This window comes from Thunnus albacares, chromosome 19 (genome assembly GCF_914725855.1).
Source record: "Thunnus albacares chromosome 19, fThuAlb1.1, whole genome shotgun sequence".
Classification (NCBI taxonomy): domain Eukaryota; kingdom Metazoa; phylum Chordata; class Actinopteri; order Scombriformes; family Scombridae; genus Thunnus; species Thunnus albacares.
Window position 1 is genome coordinate 12,400,899 of NC_058124.1, and position 23,922 is coordinate 12,424,820.

General features: G+C 39.1%; 2 protein-coding genes across 5 annotated transcripts in view; one reads left to right on the top strand and one right to left on the bottom strand.

Annotated features, from left to right (window-relative positions):
* Positions 1-23,922, bottom strand: part of ccn4a (cellular communication network factor 4a) — a 39,757-nt gene that overhangs the window by 7,848 nt on the left and 7,987 nt on the right. Inside the window, exon 1 of one of the 3 annotated variants that reach the window (XM_044336247.1) lies at positions 1,275-1,409. The exons of the other annotated variants lie outside the window; for them this stretch is intronic. Coding sequence (XP_044192182.1) covers positions 1,275-1,322 — 48 coding nt within the window. The 5' untranslated portion in view covers positions 1,323-1,409. Of the gene's footprint in view, positions 1-1,274; positions 1,410-23,922 lie in introns of those variants that run through there. 3 annotated transcript variants of the gene reach the window in all.
* Positions 18,753-23,864, top strand: sla1a (Src like adaptor 1a). 2 transcript variants are annotated; one of them, XM_044336250.1, is made up of 8 exons: positions 18,753-18,883; positions 19,427-19,523; positions 19,976-20,075; positions 20,315-20,401; positions 20,671-20,774; positions 22,026-22,157; positions 22,613-22,742; positions 22,968-23,864. In XM_044336250.1, exons 1-8 carry the CDS (start codon positions 18,869-18,871, stop codon positions 23,167-23,169), a joined length of 867 nt encoding a protein of 288 aa, XP_044192185.1. In that variant the 5' UTR covers positions 18,753-18,868; the 3' UTR covers positions 23,170-23,864. The 2 variants fall into 2 exon arrangements, with proteins under 2 accessions (XP_044192185.1, XP_044192186.1); XM_044336251.1 differs by having other exon boundaries at positions 18,754-18,903.

A 23,922-nucleotide genomic window follows, 5' to 3' on the forward strand; every position in this document is an offset into this window, starting at 1 on the left:
CCTCAGCTCATGTCCCAGGTCAAACCACCCAGAGGTTACCACCAAGTCATACCCTGTCACTCCCCAGGGCTAACACCAAATGCCTTGACAGGAGATTTCTCCACATTTCTGTAACAACATGGAACAGCCTTTACCCTGCTGTCACCTGAGACATCCCATCAAGTAGTGTTCATGCCTTCAATGAGAGACTGAACAAACACCTCATCAGTACAAGACAGCAACTCTAAAGCTCAAGGACTTTCACATATATACAAATCAGTAACTGCAGATCAGCGATAGGCTCTCTGAACAGTATTCATGAAGCTTGTATCTGTAAAAGCAAAGCAAAAAAGTATAAGTTGAGTTATTATTTTATTAGATATTTTATTATTGCATTTAATATCCAACATATTACAATAATAACAATAAAACAATTTATTTTTGACAAATGTTACAGTTGCTACACAGCTTTAAAACTGACCGAAAAATCAGAGAAACAATAAGAAGACTGATCATTTTTTCCCCCTTCAGTTACATTAGTGTAAAAGTACATTATTTCCAAAAGCTGATCAACAGATTGATCTGTGTAGACTGATAGATCATAAGGGTCTCTGAAGCCATTAGAGCCGCTGTACCCTAAATGACCACACGGTGGCACTAATATATAACAAACAATGAAAAGTGAAGCTGCTTGGTGGCAACTGCCAGCATCTCACTGCACACAAGTTTAACCCTGGGGTAATTTAGGACAAAGATGACTTCTCTCCAAAGAGATTAACGAGTTTCAGGTCAGACTTCCACAAGTGAAGAGAACTTGTCGTAGTCAGCGTGTGCCTATCTTATGGGCCACATCTACAGATAACCTCATGAGTTACAATGGAAAAACTTATGATACGTGGAAGGATGTTGCATCAGTAGGATGCGATCCATTACAGCATGAAAAAACACCCAAACAAAACAAGTTGATAAGGTCATTTGAATACTATATAGGCTTAAATCCCTACAGGAATATTACAAGCTATTATTATACCGATGCAATTACATTGACTTTTGCTGCCTTGAAGAACGGTGTGGTTACAAAATTAACCACACACTGTACACAAGTTCCTGGTTGGATATTAGCTATAAAAGAAAAATTAAATAAAAATAAATCACTAAAACTCACTATAGAGTACTTCAAACACACTCTAAATCCCAGTAGGAAGATTTTAATAGCTTTTGGGCTGAATGTTGAATCCTAAAACTAAGTTTTGAGAGAAAGAAAAAAAATAAAGAAGTTCATCCTTCCATCCCACCTGTTGAATCCCGACTGCAGTTATAATCCACAACAGGAGCCAACTCATCACTGGTGAGGAACTTTAAATGCATTGAATCCAGAATGAAGTCCCGTTTTAAACGTACATTAACACGCCGTTCCCCGCAGGTGTGCTACATCCTCGTCCCGTCGCTGACATCTCTGCGCGTCTCTGTCTGCGTCCTCACCGGGGCTGACAGCCTGTTAAAGACTCCGGGCTGACGTAAGGTCTGAGCCCCGCATACTTCTGACAGGGAACGGTTTCTACTGCGCTCCCTCAGCTCCACTTTCACCCGATCCTCCTCCTCAGAGTACTGGCAGTGCCGGTGGTTAGGGCGTGTCTGGAAACCCAAAGGGACAGGCCCCTTTGACACTTGTGTTACTGTTGCTCAGTTTAAGATGAATGTGGACACTAGAAGCACAGCTGCACCTCTTATATACAATTATTTAGGTCACCAAAGTGGACCCGATTATGGACTTTGCACATATTGTATTTGCTTTAGATGCTTTAACTTAATTTACTGCATTGTATTCATTGCAACGAATTGTTGTTTCCGCCTGCAGCTCACATGAATATTGCTGATTTGGGACTGTTACAGTGTTCTTCAGTGCAAGACCAAATGGTAATTTATGTTACACTTCACTGCATCTCATCCTGTATCATTTCAAGGCCTCATTGCCTCTACAGTACCCCAGATAATTCAGCTTTGGCTGTTCCAAGGAAAAGAACAATTATCTGAACTGCACACAAATGGTCAAAACAGATGGATCATTTGCTCTAACATGAGTGTATAAAAACACCCTAAAGGTAAACCTACAATATCTATTTTGAGGTTGGAGCGGTGTCTGGTCCACAGATGTTCAGTTTAAATCAATGATGTCATCTATCTCAAAGTCTGCTACTTTTCTTTCCTTTCATTTTCCTGAACATTTGAGTGTCTGTCTTTGAGATGACGCAGACGAGCTCCAGAAGAATTCCACTTTATGCCGCTATATCAGCCGTATGGAAAATGTCTTTTATTTCAGTTATGCTGGACCTCTCTCCCCTTCGCACACGTCACTCCGTCTGCTGATGAAAATGTCACTGAAAATAAGTGAAACTCTGTGAGAATCTGACACTGCAGGCAAGAGAGAGAAAGAGAGAGAAAGAAAGAGTGATAGATGAGAAATGAGCACTTTGTCAAGAAGCAAGGTGCCCCAGGTCTGAACCCCTATTATTTACAGGCAGCCCTCTAATCCCTGTCAGAGAGCTGTCAGCCTCTGAGGTGATCTGAGCAAGCGCTTCCCTCTCTGCTATGACCGGGACGACCCGACCCCTCCACAGCACAATGTGCCCTCTCTCTCTCTCTCTCTCTCTGTTTCTTTCTTTCTCTCATGCTCAATTTCTCTCCTGCCTTACTTTTCCATCTCTGTCACTCTCTATTGCTGTCTTTCATTCTCCTACTTCACTCCATTTCCATTCTCCTCAGTTCAGTTCAGGTCACTGGTATATTTGTTAAAATTGTATGTAATCTATTCTGTGCCATCTATGATTCAGTATCTTTTCCCTATGTTTGATTCTTTCGTTTCCTTAGTGATATTGGGTTTTTTGAATTATTCTTTGACATATGTATGCAAACTAGGACCCCTCTGGGACCAAATGTAGAGATCTTTCCATCGTTGATTGTCCTCTTTTATGATTCCCTGTGTGTACATTACTCATTTATGATGTACTACTAGTACAGTATTTGAGTCCTCTGTACCTGATTATGAGCCAATTTGGGTTTGTAAAGTTGGACTTTTCTTGATGTAGTAAAGAAGGAATATTAGCAGAAGCAGATGGCAGTGTTGCAAGTCCTTTGGGAAATAAACTCATATTTGTAAGAATGAACATGATTTCCTGTATTTAATAGGTGATATGGAACAACTTTACCAGATCTGAGACATTGAAATGTGTAAATTGAGTTATTTTGAAGTGTCTGAAATGAAAAACTGACTGAGCTGATTAACAATAACAAATCAGTCTTCTCATTTTTGAAGCAGTCCACAGGGTATCTGCAAGAAAAAAAGCTGTTTGTCATTAATTCATGAACATTTTTCTTCATTTAGGAGATTCTGGAAGTAATTTCACAGTTCAAACAGGGAAGCGTTGATTACCTTATTTTGTCATTCGGTCTCTTTCCCTACTCGACTGTCATAAACTTGTTCCCTCACACAACAACAACCCCGCTATCCGCCCCCGAAACAATAGCGAGAGTGAAAAGAAAAGTTGCAAACCACAGATGGTATCATTCATGCTCTTGTCTGCATCTGTCCTCCATTTTCTGGTCTGATACAATGGCGGTAGTTAGTGTTAATTGCACAGCTTTACATGGACCTATGCATCATTAGGTGACGTCAATCAAAGCAGTGCTGCGTGCCAAGTCGATTGTGTTGTTCATGTGTCTGTTGTGGCGCGTTTGGCAAAAATATCTCATAATGAAAGCCAGGTCTGAGGCAAACTACTGCGCCTCTCTCACATGAAGTGGATATAAGGCTCAGTTTGTCAGCTGACCTGAATTCAGGGTTTTTAATGATTCAGCTGATGGTTAAATTTGTAGGCTGGTTAAGGGAAAGGCTTAACTGAGAGAATGGGGGTAGAAACAAAGAGCTCCAGTGTCCTGCCTCTTCAGATATTTCATTAATAACGTCCCTCATGATATATTTTTGTTGCATTCTCATTTGTGATCTAAACACAGATCAAAGCTGTTTGTATGAATTTGTTAAATTCATTTATTGTCTTAAAGCAATTGTTTGACATTTTGGGGAAATATGTTTATTAGCTTTATTATTAGCATTCTTGTTGAAAGTTAGATGAGAAGTCCTGTTTTAACTTCTGCTTCCCCAGACTGTCTGGATGTATCTCTGTATATGAGGCAGATTCAAACAGAGCACTCTATGAGCACTGTATGTGTCCCATGAGAGTGAAGTAGTCAGTAAAGTGCTCCGAGTATAAAACTGCGATAGATGGCCTGATTACGGGAGCCGACCGTCTATGACTTGAGTCTTGCATAGCCGGTCAAACTGAAAATCCCCTCATTAAAATCCCCTAAACTCACAGAGAAGCCTTGAAGTCAAACCGTGTTTTGGAAATCTTTGAGCTTCAAAGTCAAGTGGAGTCGGTAATCCTCCTTAGAATGGGAGAATGAGTTTACAACACCTTGAGGCGACCAAAAACTGCTGAGGTGATACATAAAAAAAAAAAAAAGTTCCTGCGTAGTACACCACAACTACTGCTGTGGGAAAATGTTCTCAACATCACATCGCTCCTTTGCAGCAAGAGTCTGGCCTCATTATAGACTGTGAACTGCTTAAAACAGCACAGGGTGCTTTCTCTGCAGCTTGAAATAGCTTGAGCTTTGAGCTTGTGCTGCAAAAACATACTGACTGAAGTAAAATGTCCATATTAAACACTTTTTTAAACTTGATTGACCTTTGTGAAGCTTATGTTGGCCTTCGTGCTTTGACTATATGACAAATTAAAGGAAAAACCAACCTAAAGTGTCTTAGTAAGGTGTTGGGCCACCACGTGCCACCAGAACAGCTTCAATGCTCCTTGGCATTGATTCTACAAATCTCTGAACTCTGTTGGAGGGATGAACACCATTCTTCCAAAAGATTTTCCCTCATTTCTTGTTTTGATGATGGCAGTGGAGAGCGCTGTCTAACACGTCATGCCAAAATCTCCCAGAGTTATTTAATTGGGTTGAGATCTGGTGACTGTGAAGGTCAAAGCACATGATTCACATCATATTTATACTCATCAAACCATTCAGTGACTCCTCGTGCCCTGTGAATTGGGGCAATGTCATCCTGGAAGAGACCACTCCCATCAGGATAGAAATGTTTCATCATAGGATAAAGGTGATCACTTAAATCAACTTTGTATTGATTTGCAGTGACCCTTCCCTCTAAGGGAACAAGTGTACCCAAACCATGCCAGCAAAATGCCCCCAACAGCATAACAGAGTCACTGGAGTCCCCTTACTGTAGGGGTCAAACATTGAGGCCTGTACCGTTCTCTTGATGTATGCCACACATGCACTTGTTGAGAATATGGTAAAGGATGACTCATCTGACCATATCTTTTTTTTTTTTTACATCTCTGTAGACCAGTGCCTTTTTTGCACCACTGAACTCTCAAATGTGCGTTCATCTTTGTAATTAGGGGTTTGTGCACTGCAACCCTACTATAATATCGCCCTCTGTAATTCTCGACGGACTGCTCTTGCTGACACAGTCTGATCACGACCTGTATTGACACTCATCACCTGAGGAAGAGTTCTGCTTTTCCTTACGTATCGCACTTATGCACAAGCATCACGGTCATCAAATGTGCACTGTCGACCACAATTTCCAACCCTAAGCTCCTGCCATCTGTGCCCCAACAACGCACCCTCTTTCAAAGTTACTTAGATCTTTTTCTCTTGCCATCTTGATAGAAAATCAGAATCAGCTGGGCCCGCTCAGCATTTTTATACAGAGCGTGTTTGGATGTTAATTGTCCATGCGGTGCACCTGTGTGGAAGCATGTGCATTTGTTTTATTTCTCTACTCATTTATTCAGGTTTTTCTTTAATTTGTTACTCATCTGTACGCATGAGTGGCTTGTTTGTTTGTGTGTATGTGTGTGAGTGAGAGAGAGGGCATGGCAGGCTACATTCAGACCAGTCCAGTAATTACACTGTCTTTATATAGCTGTGGTCTGAGACTCACGGACTGAGGAAAACATCTGCTGGGCTTCACAGATACATGAACCCTACGGCTTCACATGAACTCACAGCAGTTTAATAGTGATCATGTCCTTGTGTAACTCACTATGTTGTAAGCATTTTGTTAACACTGTTGACCATGTAATACTTTATTACTGACAATTAACCTTTGACATCGTTTGCCATGTAAAACCATCAGCACACAGGTACAGTTCAAACAAAGCTCAGCTCAAAATATTGCTATGGGTGCATAATGCATACATGACTAAAATATACTGTAAATAATATATTAATAATGTGTTATTCCTTTGTCAGATTGCACAACATTGTAAATGACCCTCCTCCACCTTTAGTAACTTACGGGTCCTGAGGAGAAATGTTAAAATATAAAACTTAAGTTTCCATTCATGCCCTGTGTTTGCAGTTAAGTGGAAAATCCTAACAAGCTGTACAAACATTTAGTAAGTCCTGGTCGTGCCAAAAAAAACTTTGTATAATAGGCTTTGTGTGAAAAGCACTGTGTTGCTCTGTATGTGTAATGCACGCAGACATTTGCACACACAGATAAACACACTAGAGGCTAAAATCTGAACAATAATTTGCTTATGATTAAAATTATTTATACCAAAATAATGTCTGTCATTTTTCACTCCTAGAAGCTTATTTCCACTGCGTGACCCAGCCAGGCAAGATTCATGGTGAAGCATTTTTGGTCTAACATTTCCTTTTCCTATCAAGGGCCTGTTTTGATACCTCATCTGTAACAAAAACCAATCAATAACAGTAGTGCTAGTCACACTAAATGGAAATAAGAAGTATATTAAGTGTATTTGTGTTTTTTTTCCAGATATTCTCAACAGAGAAGAGGTTAGTGGGACAATTTCTTTTTCAACTTTTTCCTTGATTATGATCAGGTAAAACCTAAAGGAGTGAAAGAATTCATATGAGGACACATTAGTCGACAAAGGACTTATTCTGGATTTCAATCCAAAACAAGGTAGATACATGTTTTAATAGGATGCAGCTTAAAGGAATATTGTAGTACTGTGATGAGGTTGATGTCATTGTGAATGCAAATTTAGTGTCCAGGTAAGTCAAGCAGAAATTCCTCACCTCACATCAGCCTTGTCCTGTAATGTAAGTCCAGGCTCAGACATGTCTCCTGTTATTGTATTGCACAAGCTGGTACTATGCCAGCCTACAAGCATTATACAGTATTTCAGTGTGTGCGTATGTGTGTGCATGTAATAATGACAGAAGAGGTGCGCGTGTGCAAATAGTCGTCAGGTGTATGTGTGCAAAGACTCAAACATCTGACATCTGATCCGGGATTTCAGATGCAGCTGTGATGAGTTTTTTGTGACTCTGACACACACGTCCAGCTTTTGCGAGGCTTTGTTCATTTGTCTGGCTTTTGGCAGGCGAGAGGTGATATGTAGAAAAGATTATGACTTTTAACAAAAGCTGTCTTTTACAGCATCTGTGAGTGGGTCAACAAAAAGCAGCCCTGTGAGGTGTATATGTTTCAGCTCAGTGTGGCCTTGGCTGTAATACAAACCAAACACTGGCTCCAGTTCCTTTGAGCTTTGTGTGGACATTGACTTGTACATTTCAAAAACACAAACAAGAGACTGTTTTTGGATGTGTCTTGGTTATAAATGGTGGATTTTTTTGAGGTCCTGGCATTTCTTGGCTGCATGAGCCCAGCCCATTGTAGGAATGCTTTGTCTTGAGAAAGTTTATCCTGGCTGACCTGCTGTCTCTGAACCCTTGGCCTCAGGATATGTGATTTAAAAGAGCTTTAGCCAAGAATCGGCATGAGCTGGTATCTGAGTTAAAGATGAGTACATGGTACAAAAGATCAGGGGTCACATACACAAAACGTCCTAAAGCTAAAAGTAGCTCCTAACTAGCTGAATTAGACGAAACTCCCATGTTTTGGGCCTAAAAGTATTTCACAAACAATTTTAGCACCAAAAGCAGGTTCTAAGTCTGAGAGAGGTCCAGAGAACTCCTGAGTCACTAAGAAGTGCTCACAAGCAGTCAAATGCTGCAGGTAATGATCATTGTGTCAGTGTCTCAGAAAAATACAATAATGCACTGGCATGTTTTGATGGTGAGTGGGTGAGTTAATGAGAATCAAATCAGCTCACCAACAACTTAAGACAATCCAGTAACAGGAGAGAATTATTTTCATCATTCAATTTCAATGAATTTAAGTTTTAATGTAATTTTTAATCAATCTTTTTCAAATCTAATTTAATTTATACTAATCCACTCCCATCTAGTTCCTTTTCATGCTTCTATGTATTTCTGAATACTTTATTTCACGTTCACAGTCACCTGTCATCTCCACACTGTGCCAGCGCTGGATAGATCACTGTTGACATAGTGGGTGAATTAATTCAGATAAATTATGTCATCTATAGCAACAGGGATCAACCCCGCTCCAGCTTTGTAAATAGCCCTTAAGTGGAAATTGGAACTTGTTATAATATTAGCGTTATTTAGGAGGACTTCTTATGGTAAGATAAGACACTTTGTGGTCTCTGCTGAGGCTTTTCAGCAGCTGTCCCTCTGGCTCCTGTGAGTATCCAAATAACTGACAGGGCTAAATGACTTCGAGGTATTCTCCGGCTTTAATGCCAGATCTCTTACATCAGCAGCTAATCCCTTCAGCATTCACGGAATAACTCATTGGCATTTTTGCAGGTATTTACCCTTCATACTCACTCTATCAAGTTTGTGTTTGAAAATGATACATTTCCAAAATAACCCAAGTTTGGGTGACTTTAAATGTGAAGCTGTGCATCTCAATATTAATGTCTAATTTTTGATTTGACGTTTAAGGCTGGAAGAATCAGATGCATCAGTAGCACAAGGAAAAGTAGAAGAGGAAAAAAGATTATAATCAGTGTGAGGGTCCAGGTTGTCTTATCTGCTCCATCTGCAGAGAAATTCAAAAGGTTAGGAGGAATCTTGGAGCGTTCATGGCTGAATGGATTTTCTCAAAGTGAAGTGAAGTCGTAAACGGGATTTAGAGCTGAGCACATCCCTGGAGAACCCTCCACAGCTAAAACCGCACTTTTAAATGTCTGTCTGGTTTACACAATCACAACTCCAAACCTGCAGGGACCAGTTGAAAGTGAGACGGTATGACAGGGTTTCTTTTTTTTCCCTTTCTCCATCTTTAAGAAGACTGAAAATCTGTAAGCAATTATTCCAGATAACTCCAGTCTTTCCCCTTTGACCTTTCCTCCTCTATGAAGTTGGTAATGGGAGTGAATGAGGGCCAATTACACAGTGGAATGAAACAAAACCTGCACACAGTGGATGTCTTTTCAGTAGCATCGGCACTCGACTATGAAATATGTTTCTACACAGGACTTAATAGCTAGACACTGAGTCAGTAAACCACTGTGACCTGGGGTCAGATTCTCCTCAATGCATTTGACTGATGACAAATGAAGTTTGGCGTCAAGTGTGAACAAACTGTCACATTTCAAGCCAAAGTCTATAAGAATTCATGGTTTTTATCGGTTTTACTTGATAAAATCATCATAGTAGACATTAAATTAACTACTTAAATGGAAAACATGGGGTTAAAGTAAAGTTAAGTTGAAGTGCATCACTACAAATAAAAGACTTGACCACTTTTGAATACAAATAACTACATAAACAACGGTGATGAAGGAACGTGAGTGCTGGTCAGTTCTGGCTCGATACCCTGAACACAGATGACAAGGTGAATTCCAAAGTTAAAAACATCGGGCAGGAATGTCAGGAACGAGGGAAATGACAGGAATCACGTTACACATATTCAGTGATGGTTACAGTGGTGGACTGAACACCGGGAAGAAGTTCATCCCTCACACAAATACAGAAATGGAATATTATTATCATTAGTTAGATCAGTTGTAAAAAACTGTCAGACTGCAGTGTTTTTGCAGAATATATGAAATACACAGCTACCCAGCTCTGATCTGTGAAGTTTTCTACAGTGTTCAGCATAGATATTCAAAGGTTATCCAGAGGATAATAGGAGTTACATTATGAGCCGCCACACAAATTATTTAACATTTTGGTCATGTATCAGTCTTGTTAGTATTATTGCATCGAGAAAAATAGGTTGTGAAGGATTGTTAAATATTTTTACGAGACATTAAAACAACAACTATTAGAGTAGTAGAGAAGACTGGTAGTTGTCCTGTCCTATCTAACCTTTGCTAAACAGTGATCTCTGTGGCCATAAGTGGCAATTACAGGATAAACATGCTAAAACATAGTGTAACAAAATTAGGTCAAAACCTAGTATGGCTGGACCATGTATGGTCAATATGTGAAATTGTGGCCAATTTGTTGCAGGGATAGTCAGTGGTAGTGTCTATCATGTGAATTCCTGGATATTAAACGTCATCTCTGTAGTGGTCCCAGTAATAGGCTATTTGTTGTTAAAGTGTACTGAAGTTGCATATCACATGGGGTTGGTGCTCCTGTCAGTTTCAGCGACTTCACGTGAGACGCTTCGAACAGTGAGTTTTTAAAATTTATTTCAGGGCTGCGCTCATGGGCTCCGTGTAAACGCCCCCTGAGGACGTAATTCAAACTGTTCACACTGATTCATTTTGAAAGAGAAACGGTCAGTGGGGAAAGTCCAACACTGGGCTGGCTGACCAATGGTGTAACCTCATAAGTCAGTCAGTGACACACATTCAGGGTTATAGCTCTGGTCCAACCAGCAACAGCACAAGCAAAGACGAGTCATAAAGTCAGCGGACTAACTCAATGACAGTTATATAGCAATATCCATCTGCTTATGAATTCAACTTTTCATTTGAATTCAACTTTTCATTTGTAATAAGAAGATTGTGTTATTTCGTCTTTATATAGTCTCACTTTAAATAAAAAAGGAAATTGACTGTTAAGTATGCCTACAAAGGCTACAATGTACCTTAAAAAATATTATTTCACACATATCAGACCTTTCGGCCTTTACAGCTATATACTCATGACTGCAGCCTGCATTTCAATCTCTTCTGTCTCACATCAAACATACCAGTGTGTATGATGCTTTGAGTTTTTTTCCATAGACAGCATGAATCCAAGATACTAGAAATTATATATTCTAATAAACCGACAGGTTTGGACAGCCATGGCTACACAGTAAGTGGACCATGGATTTAAGAATGGTTGGCAATTAATTTTCACAGTTCCGTTGTGGATTGTTTTTCAGAACAGTAATAAAGCAAATGATCCACCTGCAGTGCCAGCAGGAGCTAAGTGATTTCCAAAGCCAGCCAGTGGAAAAGAAAGTTTCCTTTATTATGTAACAGTTGTTGGCTTTACTTTTCCTGAAATGGAAAGCCAGGGCCTAGTTAATATCACTGAAATGGTTCAATGTGTTGGTGTCTATTTACAGCTTTACTTTTAACTAAACTGACTGAGTTAAATAGTAGTATCTGGGGTATTATATTATCCCAGAAATATGATGCCTTGTCCTGATTAAGTCAACCAACACGGCATCAACATGACGCTATCTACTCAGTATTTGCTAATTATTACATTCCACATAGTTAAACATCACTCATTACATGTTTCCTCTGAGCAAACACGTGCTTACACCATAGCTGAATACAGCATTAAAGTCTTTATCAGATCTGGCTCTGGGGCATTTTTGAGGCTTTGCATGTCTTAAAAAAGCAGCCGCGTGTGTCTATGTTTGTAAGTGGGCTGGGCGTACTTTCACAGGTGCACAGTGCAAACAGGCATCATGAAAATAGCTCACTGGCCTGTAATGACTGGGTAATAGATGATGACGCAGCGATAAACCGTCAACTCCCATCTGGATCGTTGAAAGGAGCGACTGGGTCCACTGATGCACACTCTCATTATGGGCTTGGCAGGGCTGGCTGGCAAGGTAACCGATAGTTACCCTGCCCTGGATGTGAAGGCTGGCATTATCTGTGAGGTGTGCGCGTGCGTGAGCGTGCGTGAGGAGGTGGAGGGCGGGGCAGCTGGAATACACAGGTGGCCCTCATGATAGAGTCACTGATTACAGAGCTCGAATGATTCCCTGACATTAGGAACACTTTCCCTCTTTGCAGAGCACACCTTTGGGGATTACACCACAGGGAGACTTGTTAGTTTAATGGCACAATTAGTGCATGACTGACTAATGGATGCCTGATGTCAAATGTGTCCTGAAATATCCTTAAATAACCATTAAGAATTAAGCCTTATTTTAGGGAATTAACATTGTTATTGGATGTTTCTCAGACATCTACCCATGGTTGTCCTTAAAATGAACTGGCGTATGAATGAGATGGATGTGTTATTTATTACTGCAACTTTTATTCATGTGACTTATTTTGCCAAGAATGTCCAGCCGCAGCACTCCTAAATAATCGACTCAACAAAGTGCCATCACATGGCCCTGAGCTGGACTTTTAAAAAGCGGTCGCGGTTCAGAGTAATGTCAGTGATGTCATTCCCATGAGTAATACTTTCCTATACACAGCCGAGAAAAAAAGGCCATTAACTCAGGTCTCGTTTATTGTACCAGACTGGAATGAATGTTTCAGGTCTGGAATGGTTTTCACGTCTAAGACTTGTTATTGTTGTTGATTCACTGAGGAACTTTGTCCTTCCTAGGTTGTCCAAACAGAGGACAATGTGCTCTCTCTCTTCCCAGACTCTATGATAAAATGAAGCAGTGGTTTCAAATTCTTAATGCAATTTCATCCAATTATGTTACCATTAAAGTCGCCAAATTCTGCTGAAGTGCGCTCAGGGATAAAATGCTATGTTATTATAGTTATTTCGAAATCACAAAATATGCAGACAGGAATAACACTGCTGCCATAATTCATCAGAGGATTATTCCGAGGAATACGTCTAAAAGCTTGGAGGAATGCATTAATGGATGTAAGAAGCAGGGAGGGCTGATTACTTGTGCAGATGGTTTGGTGGATTTGATGCTCCAGATGCCTGAATTGCCCACATACAGTGAACACGTACATTAAAGGGAAACTTTTGTATTCTTCAGCCTAGACCCTATTTACCCATCATTTTGTGTCTACGTGATTATTGGGGACAACAATTTTTGAAACCAGTCCAGTATTGAGCAAGAGCGCTTCAGCCAGCAGCTGCAAAACGGCCTGCAATGTAATCCTTTGGGGCAATAGCATCCCGTCAACGTATGTCCACGCAAAGTGCTTGTTTTTGCCACTGACAGGCTCAGATTGTTATTATAAGTGTCTGACAACATTGTGGAAAGGACCATACAGAGAAAAACAACATTTTTCTTTACTTTTTGCTTGATTCGGTCTGTTTGTTATTGTGTCAAACCAAGTCTCGCTCAAGGGGAAGTCTTGTTCTAAAATCTTACAAGAGTTGAGTTGTTGTGGAAATCAGCTAAATATTCAGCCGTGACTTTGAAAATCTTATAGATAAGACTAAGCTATGCTTTCTGTACTCCAATACAACAAAATCCTCCCAGCACTCCTCTCTCCCAATTCTGTCATGGCTGAATATTTAGCTGATTTCGACAACAACTCAACTCTCGTGAGATTTCAGAACAATGCTTCTCCTTGGGCAAGACTTTGTTAGACACAATAACAAATGGACCGGATCAAGCGAAAGATGAAGAAAAGTGTTTTATTGCTCTGTATGGTCCTTTCTATAATGTTGTCAGATACTTATAACAATCTGAGCATGTCAGTGGCGAAAATAAGCACTGTTTTATTGCCCCAGAGGATTACATTAAAGCCTGTTTCGTGGCTGCTGGCTGCAGCGCTCTCACTCAATTCTGGAGCAATTTCAAAAAATTTTGTCCCCATTAGTCACTTACACAAAATGATGGGAAATAAGGCCCAGGTTGAAAAATTACAAAATTTCCCTTTAATGATTACAGTCTAATGGGTGGAGGATATGGGGTCCTTTATGTAAACACTTTTGGCTCTGTGAAGTCTGTGGATAAAAAAGCTTCAGATACACACATATGAAAATATAGCCGACACACACGCCCCGTTCCTGTCAATCCTGTGGCTTCCAGATCCTGTGGGGTAGGCCTTGCTTCTGCATTTAGATACTGGTCATTACAGTGAGAGAACACAACGACCACAGCAGACTAACTACCAGTGTCGCAGCATGTGGAATGTGTATTGTTTTTAGGAAAAGAGGAACTGAGGAAAGATTCATTATAACAACGGTCACATCTTGCTTCCACTTCCTACCAGAGAGGCTGAAGCCATATGAAGGTGTCTTGATTTAGACTTCTAGAAAAAATAAATTACAATGGGAATCCCTTACAGTCAGTAATTTTGTAATTTTAGACAGAGGGTGTGGAAGTCACTAATGTTCAAACACATCCAGGCTCCCAGAGCAGCAGCCACTGGCAACGTTGGCCAAGATCAGCCACAGATAGCAAGCATCTGTCTTTACGAGAGGCAGGGTGTACGAGGGCAATCTGTTGCCCAGAAAAACTGCTTACAAATCACTGTAACATCTTCAAAGCTGAGCTCACAACTTCCTTAACATGTGTTATAAATAGGTAGTGGGACATCAATCATGTAGAGCTCTTCAACAATTATCCATGTGAGGAAAGTCCCTGACAGCCAAATATCAGCTTTACAACGCCCGTAACACCTGCAAACACCTGCTAGACTACTTTTATGAGCATTTGGTGAATAGAGACAGTTGTTACAAGTGTCTTTTTAGTTCAACTAAAGACATGGATCTATACAAAATATGTTTGTATTCATGGTTTTACCACTAATAGTAATAATAATGGTGTGTAATAGGCTCTACCTTATGATTTAATCAAAAATAATCTAAACTGTAAGTCAGTGTGACTCCCAGTAGCCTGTGAGCTATTATACATTTCATTCAGCAAATAAACACCTGCCCAATCCAATTTCAGATTCCTTAATACAGGAAATTCATATAGCAAGAAGTCTCGATTAATTACCTTTACTAATTGGGGAATACATTTCTCATCCCAATCTAACAAAGAGTCCATTGAGCTGGAGGTCACCTATGTTATGTCTGCTAGTGACTCATTCAAAGACACACATGGCCCTGGCAGTGTCAGTGACAGGAACCAGGATCTGAATAAAATAACAGAAAAGTGAAAAGCAGTGTGGTCAAGGAGGAAAATGTTTCAGAGTGACTTGTTGCCTTGTATGCTTAAATGGTGTTTATTTGAAAAGCTGTAGAGTCAAATAGTTCAAATCTTATGCCATCATCTGTTTATACTTTATTTATTCTTATATTTGTACCATTTAATCCTGGTTATGGTTTTAACATTTAACATTGAAATGTAACTACATCTTCTCAAGAACTATACTTACTACAATTTTGAGGCACTTATACTTTATTTGAATATTTTTGGCGCATGCTACTTTCTACTTCTACTGTTCATGTCTCAACCTGTCAGAGGAAAGTATAGTACTTTTTTCTCCATGACGTTTAGACAGCTACAGCTATAGTTACTTTGCAGATTCAGATTTTACATACAAAACATGTGATCAGCTTATACTTCAGTATAAAATTTGATGTATTATCACAAATTCAATTACACAACAGTATAAAAAGTGGCTCCACCTCCACAAACTACTGTAAAATGCTGGATACACATTAATGCATGACAATTACTGCAGTATTATAATACATCATATAATATTACACAGACAGGTGCCATTTTACTTGCGTAAAGTACTTTGTGTATGGCTAAAGACTAGACTAGAGTGGTGAGAAAAAATGCTTTTTGGGTATATGTGTGATGTTTGTGTAATCTGGGTGGATCTCCCTTTTAATAAACAGTTGGAGAAAAGCCTTGCACACTAAAGTAGAGAGTTGAGAAAAGTGAAGAATATGGAGACGTTTACTCTCCAATAAATAGTAAAATCTACTTCATAACGTCTCTTAAAATGAATAAACTGTCTACAGGAAATTTTGAAAATTCTATTCTAAAGATAAAACTGCGCCCTCGTCAAAATGTCACCACATAGGCTCCATTTTAACCTCGTATTTATTTTCATCTAAAGCCAATGAAGACTTCCTTCCTTCCTTGCAGCCACAACAGTGCAAGCCCTGGCATCTGACACCAGCCACCACCCACCGAGCCACAGTAGCTGCTGCTTTTTTTCTACGTCGAGCAGGAGAAACTATTTGGTTCAGCCTAGAATGCTTCAGTTCAGACGCGATGTGACATACGATTCCTGTGTACTTCCTCAAAGGAATATTTATCTCTCTGAACTGACTCTCCTCCACACGCTCACATCAGGAAGCCAACAAAAGGAACTGCCAGCTCAGTGTTTTCTGACTACAACTAATGTCTGCCAAGACTTTAAAAACTTCACAGTGACGCAGTTATCAGAAGTGTTTATCAGACACCCTGATTTCTCTACTTTTGAAAATCCTCAAAGTGTACTTTACCAAAGAGGCTGATGTTTTGCTCTGTCTCTGTTTGTGTTTTTTAATGCGTCATCGTGCTGCATTTAGAAAGGAAAGGTGGCAGGAAAAAGAGGCCTAATGATCTGGAGCAGACTAATCCAGGTTTTAATATGGAAAATACATGAGCTAAGTTGTCTTGAGAATAATAAAGTGTGTGCACAGAGGAATATAATTATGCAACCAGCGATCTGAAGCTTTAGAAATTCACAATCTATCTTTATATAGAGGTTGAACTTTGTAAATGGTAAACAGTGTGTTACGGTTCACACATTTTTATTGATGTCTTTCAGGGTTGAATTTCTTTTAGCTACAGGTTTATATGCATGTGTCATAAAATATCTAAGCTAAGGGCAAAAATGCTGTGAGCAATATGAATACATACAGTATACTGAATGTGGAGGTGAGATGAGACAAATGGGACTTATATAAATACTTCACATCAAAACAACCAAAAAATTGGAAACCAACTAAATAATGGCAGATCATGAGATCATGAGGCAAATGGGAGTGAGACAGAGAGTGACAGATTTTTGTTTATCATTTAAGAAATGAAAGTGGAAAAAACTGGAGAAAATCTTCAGGGAGTTTTTCATGGAGAAAACTGCCACGAGACATTTTTCTATAAATCAGCAGCAGTTTGTCAGACACATTAACGTCGTAATACATCAAATCTAATAACCTTTCATTCCTGAGGCACATAACTGACACATTTGATATACACTTCTTATAAACTGTTTATGTGGTGATGTTCTCTCTGATAAGGTAACAGATGTGAAACCGGGTGGTTTAATTTAATGTTAACTAAACTGTGTGTCATTCTGGGATACTTTCGGATAGCAGATAAATACAACAGCTAAAGAAAACACAAACATAGTGATGCAGTTTCCACCTGAAGGTAAACAGACGACATGCCTTTCATGTTTCTGTTTCTATCAAAGAAAAAAAATCTTTTGATTTTAATACTTTTGATACTTGTTTTTTTTTTTTTTGGATTCTAAAGGAAAGCTATTGTGTAGCTACATTTATTTTATTTAAGTCAATTAGCAGCAAGTACAGTTAGAGACACTTTAAAGGTGCAGTGTGTAGTATTAATTCTAGTGAAACCTGCCATGTTACACCGCCATATCTCTATAGTAGTCTAGAATGGGGCTTTTTGTGTTTTCTGTGAGTTTTGCATCTAGGTTCTACTACATGCTTGGAAAGGCAGGAGGAGGGGTATTCAGTTTGTTGAAATCTACAACCTCACCACTAGATGATATTAAATCCTACACACTGCATCTTTAAGTCCCCATATTTAGCATTAGTATACAAACATTTAATAAATGGTTCATAACACACAACGATGTAGTTCGATGCCGATATAAGAACATTTTAAGTGTTTATTAGTGTACAGTATATGTCAGAGATGATAACATATTCTATGAAGATATATTATTACTGTATTTACTATATTCTTATAGTTAACAAATACATTAATAAACATATATATCTATCTATTATAGTGTGTTATATACCATGTATTATTTCTTTCTATACTGCTTATAAATGCAAAATAGGGGGACTAAAAGTAAAGAGTTACTGTACAGGGTGTCTGAAATGTTTTCGAAAAAGTTTTTTTTACTCTTGATACCAGTAAATGTTTTTGCTTCACTAGACGTCATTACGCTCTGCCTCTTGGCATTGTAATGACTCATTTCTGTGTAACCACAGGCAACATTTCAGAAAAAAAAACAAACTTTGAGTGTCACTAAACGTGATAGGTGGTAAATTCTCATTTCCGCTGGACCAAAAGAGCTAGTGGTCTGACTAAAAATTACTTTCATGTATGTGTGAAACACATTGTGAAAGTTCCAATAAAACTAAAGATTTGTAGAATCTAGTCATCTTGTATTTCTTAGAGATGCCCTCTAAGTAAAATGATGTCAGTTTTAATTATAGATATGGAGTTGAGTTGACTCATACCAACAGAACAATGAGGTCTCTGAATACTGTTGCTTTCCTTTTGTATTGCTAAATTTACATACACATTTTTATGATAGTGTAACAACATGCTTATATTCTTATTTAAAAATTCTTCTTATCAGATATTGGTTATTGGAGAGTAACAGTAATAAAATTATAATGATTATAATAATCTTTACAGGAGCATAACTAAACCCAAAGGGCTGTTGTGCACTCTCTCTCTTGCTCTCTCTCTGTTCAAGATCTGCTGCTTCTCAGCAGTACTTGAACCACACTTTTGCTGGTCCTCTTCCTCATTTCTTTACAGGAAGTGAGTTTGCAGTCAGATGCCGAGCTGTTGCGGCACTCAGGTCATTGCAGTAAAGACTTGCGAACATGGCTCTTCTCTAGTATCAGACTCCGCTGCCACAATGCCCTGTTTGGGCCATCATCTCTCTCACCACACTTGATGCCATCACAGCAGGCAAGTTTTAAATCCGACAGGTAGGCTTCTTCAGTTTACGCCTAACTACATCTGCTGCTATAGTTTCTGCACAGACGGAACTGTTATTTCTTCATTCTTGTCAAAAAAAACACACTGTGATGTAACATAAGAATATACGTCACATAGGATCTGTTGAAATGCATGCATACAAATATGTATTTAGTACTTCTGAATGTATTTCTGATTAATCATAATATAAATGATGTGATATGTCTAACGTTTTGCAATTTGGGAGCAGGATTTTGCAATATACGGATTGAATATCATCCCATTTATCACCCTTAGCTGTCAGCACACACAGCTAGGTGCCGCAATGGAAAATTGTGATAGCATCAAGCCTCAGCTTCCCCATTCTACAACAAGTCTCACAGTTGAGATAACTCAATGGTCAGCTAATAGGAAGTTACAAACGTCATTGTGTAGCAGCAGAGAGAAGATTAGTGGTAGCAGAAACACAAATTAGTACATGAGTGGAAACTGTAAGAGTCCATTTGTACATTTCTGTCTCTGCCTTGACTTCAGACCGGAGTCTGGTCCATCTGGAGGATGGGGAATATGATGCGAAGTGTGAGTGCCACAGAAAAAGTCAACGGAGAAAACCTTGACAGCGCTCCAAAGGGTAAGCTCTCCACACATCCTTTAAAAGAACATGAGTTGTTTTGTAATTTAATTTTTGTAATTTTTTGGAGAGCACAGAGTGGAAAATGTGCTTTGTAAAACAAAAATATATTTCCGCATTGTTTTGCACTGAGTCTGCACACAGCTCTGAAGCACAATAATTTGCTTTACACAATGCAGGAAGTCTGTATTTCCAAACTGCATTCATAAATAACTTGTAGCATTTCTTGCTACAAAATGTTTAGTTGCATGTTAGAGTATGCATTGCTATAATATGTATATGTAACGGGTTGCCTGATGGTATCAGAGACATCATGATTAAACAATCTTAAAACAAACTTTTTAATTTCTGACTGAGGTTTGGTCTTGGACATCTCTGAACATTCCCACTTCATGATGTCTGTATCAGCATTTGTCTGTGTTTGTAAAAGCTGCAAATATTGTTCTTGGCAGGCTCAGAAGACGACATGGTGGTAGTGCTCCAGGACTACCCGGCTCCTGAAATCAGCGAGCCCATCTACAGGATGGGGGAGAAGCTGAGAGTCATTGCACAGTACGCTTTTTTTGGGTTTTTTTTTTTTTTTTGCATTCTTCATTAAAAAACCATCCAGTTCTTAAAGCTTTAGTTCAGCCAAGATCAGACAAACGTTTGATAAACAGAAGATTACAAATAACTATGAGGAAATAAAGTCGAACAGAAAGAAACGATCATGTGTAACTGTTTGCAATATGGAGAAGTTCTCACACAAAAAGGCAGTGGTTGATTCCTCTTTGCTTCTTTATGGTGATCAGGGAGGCTTATTGGTGGAGAGTCCGTTCTGTCCAAACAGGAAAGGAGAACTACATACCCAACAGCCATGTGGCAAAAGTGTACCATGGGTAAGTAAAATTATACTAACAGTGTCCTAGTATTGGCCTAGTGTGTTTGATTAAAGTGGTAACAGCAAAAAATGATCAGACTCATCTTCTTCCAGTTATCTAAGATCTCTGTCTTAATTTAGAGAACACGAGATCACAAGATATTAGTCATATGGTTATTGCAAGGTTCTGTTTTTAATATGAACTGTATTTCTGCTGCTTAGGTTTAAAATGCCACAAGTATTTATCTGATATCAGATATTTCACTCAGGATGTTTTTGTTCTATCAGTTGGCTGTTTGAGGGGGTGGAAAGGCAAAAGGCTGAAGAGTTGCTGCTTCTACCTGGAAACCGAGTGGGCTCCTTCCTGGTGCGGGAGAGCATCAGGGAAAGAGGTAAGAACACTTTGGCCTTCTCACAGTGGATTATGCAGTTGGCTTTGTTTGTTTGGTTTGAACTTGGCTGTTTGTGAAAGTAAGAAAGAGAGACTAGAGAGATTAGATCAGGATGATGTCAAGAACACAGCGGCGGAGTAAAAGGCAAGCCAAAAATAGTTTTAATCAGATCCAAGTCAGAAGAGAAAATGAACCATCTGACAAGAAAACTCAGACACTCACTGATGATTTTCTACCTGACTACATATTTTTAAAGGATAAGAATGAAAAGAATTGAGAGTTCAAAATTAAATGAATTTTTAAATAAATTTCTTTGAGATGGTTTACAACAGTCAAGGCATTATCATATAAGCTAAAATAAAAAAAATGTATTTATATTAAATTATGAATTAATTTCAGGCTCGGAGTGTCGACATGGTCACCACATGTTCATAGTATGATTCTGGCTGGTGACCTTTGTTGCATATCATGTTTCCTCTCTGTAAAGGCAAAAAAAAAAAATTGCTATTTGCTTTTTTGCTGAGAATGAGATGATAAGATCAATACTACTCAGTCTTTTTGGAAAATATGAAGCTATAACCAGTCAATGGCTATAACTAGCAACCAGTTAGCTTAGTTTAACATAAAGAAAAAAGAAAAGAAACAGCTACCCCGGCTCTGTCTGAAGATTAAAAAAATGACCTTCAAGCACCTCTAAAGCTCACTAGTTATCACGTTATATCCCATTTGTTTAATCTAAGCAAAAATTGAAGTGTAAAAGCAAGAAGTTGTGGTTTTACAGAGCCAGGCTAGTTGCTTCCCCCTGTTTCCCGTCTTCATGCTAAGCTAAGATAACCAACTGCTTCATATTAAATGGACAGATATGAGTAGTATTGATCTTCTACTGTTCCTTTAAGGACATGCATTAGGGGAATTACCTGTAAGTGGATTGTCCCCTAAAAATATTCTGTGTGCCAGGGGACACAGAAGATTTTTATCTGAAATGTTTCATTACTCATGAAAAAATACAGTGACTAAGCAGAGATGGACATTACGGTACAGAACTGACTTTCATGTAACTTCTTCTTTTATGCTGTCCCAACAGTTTCAGTATAATTATATCAATAGTTATTGATGTCCTTGGTTGCTCTCAGAATTACACTGACCTGACATACAGAATACTATGATGTGCTTGTTTTCTGAAACAGAGCAGCTTGATGTTAGGATTGAAAGTTTGAATGATTAAACGTATGATGTGTATGATACCCTCAGGTCTGTACTCGCTCTCTGTGAAGCACAGGAGCGTAAAGCACTATCGTATCTTCAGACTGGACAACAGCTGGTACTACATCTCTCCTCGACTCACTTTCCAGTGCCTTGAAGATATGATCAACCACTACTCTGGTGCGTGAATGCACAAACACACTTAGAACTAAGGAAAGACATTTCAAAATAAAGCGCCATACTCAATCCGATGTACAAGCGTATGCAGTCACACACACGTAAGCGCTGAAAAGTTATCATGTTCTTAATATAACTTTTTCATCAGTGGTTGACTTTTTATGCATTTCCTGCACTGATAGAACATTTTTGGAACAAACAGGAAATGAGATACAATATGCGCGCTTGATAATAACCACTGGTGTTAACACGGAAATGTGCTTTAATTGTGGTAATAGTGGAGTTATTCTCGGTCAATATGGGCCTCTTCACAAATTCTGTGTGCGTGTTCGCTTGAGCAGTCAAGTGCGAGAGTGGTTAATTTGTTTAAATTATCCAAAGTAACACTTACTGTTAACTCTGGGTTTGTTTGCAAGCTTGTGAGCTGAATTTGACTTCTCCTTTCTTTACCCTTTCAGATTCTGCAGATGGCCTGTGTTGTGTGTTGACCTCTCCCTGTCTATCCGGCACAATATCGCCACCAGATGCAACTCCTGAAGCGCCACCTGTAGTCATGAGACGCAACTTTGACTGGAAGAAAATAGACAGGTACAGTAAAGGCTTGTGATAATTACCTGCTTTAATCATATCAGTATGAAAGTGGGTAATACTTCTAATAGGCGTGAAAGAAGATACCAAGTGTGAAAAGATGGTAACTCAATTTGTGTCAACTGATGAGATTATGGATAGTCAAGTGGATGCACATGAATATTCAAGAATTCACAAGTGAAAAAGCAATGCTCTTATTCATTTCTTCATCTTCTCCCTGAACAGGAAGCAGCTGGTCAGCACAGAAAGCTGCAGCGACAACATGGTGAGCTACGGCGTCAGGAACAGCATCGCCGCCTACCTGTCCTTTTCCGGGAGTCAACAAGCCGCAGAGACGAGAGCAAAAAGCAGGAAGAGCAAGAGTAAATCTGTTTATGCCCTTCCTGAAAGTGGCCTCGCAAACATTGACTACGATGACGACCTCTAGAGACAACAGTGGGGTTTTTTGAAAAGACTGGAATACCTTCACATGGAAGGCAGTAGAGGGCATCCTTCTCCATCACATTTCTCACATCGAACCAATATTTGTGTTAAACATTACAGACACTAGCCGTGTTTCCATTTAATGTGAATGTTGTGAATGCTACGTCAGAACTTATTCGCCAAAGCTGTTTCCACTTCCCATTTAGCACATTAACTCTTCTTCAGAAAAGGCAAGAACCACCTCAAGTGAGCGTAAGAACTTTTTTTTTGCGAAATTGAGGATGTTTTTTCGAATTTTGCCATTTCCGTTGACATTTTCTGATGCGATACTTCAAAATACGTTGATGGAAACACGGCTGTTGAAGTTTCTAACGTGAGTACTTTGAAGAACTTTAACAATAACACAAACCGTCATGACCCCACATGGTACACTTACACTTCGACTCAGCTGATCAAGGAACAAGGAACTAAAATATGGAGCTTAACTGGACGATTGTGCAATTGAACTGCAATGTGTGTTTTCTATACATGAGCCAGAAAAACCAACAGCCTGGCATTATGATAGTTACAAAGGAGACTTGAATGCTGTAGGAATGTTAATATGTATATGAGTATTAATGGCTTTCAAACTATTTTCTTAGGCTCTTACAGTAATAAATGCTAGATGGTAAAATGGCCATACTGTGACACCAACTTAAACCTTTATTTATTGAATGGGTTTTTTTGTTTTCACCCTCAAAAGTTGATATGGTTAGCA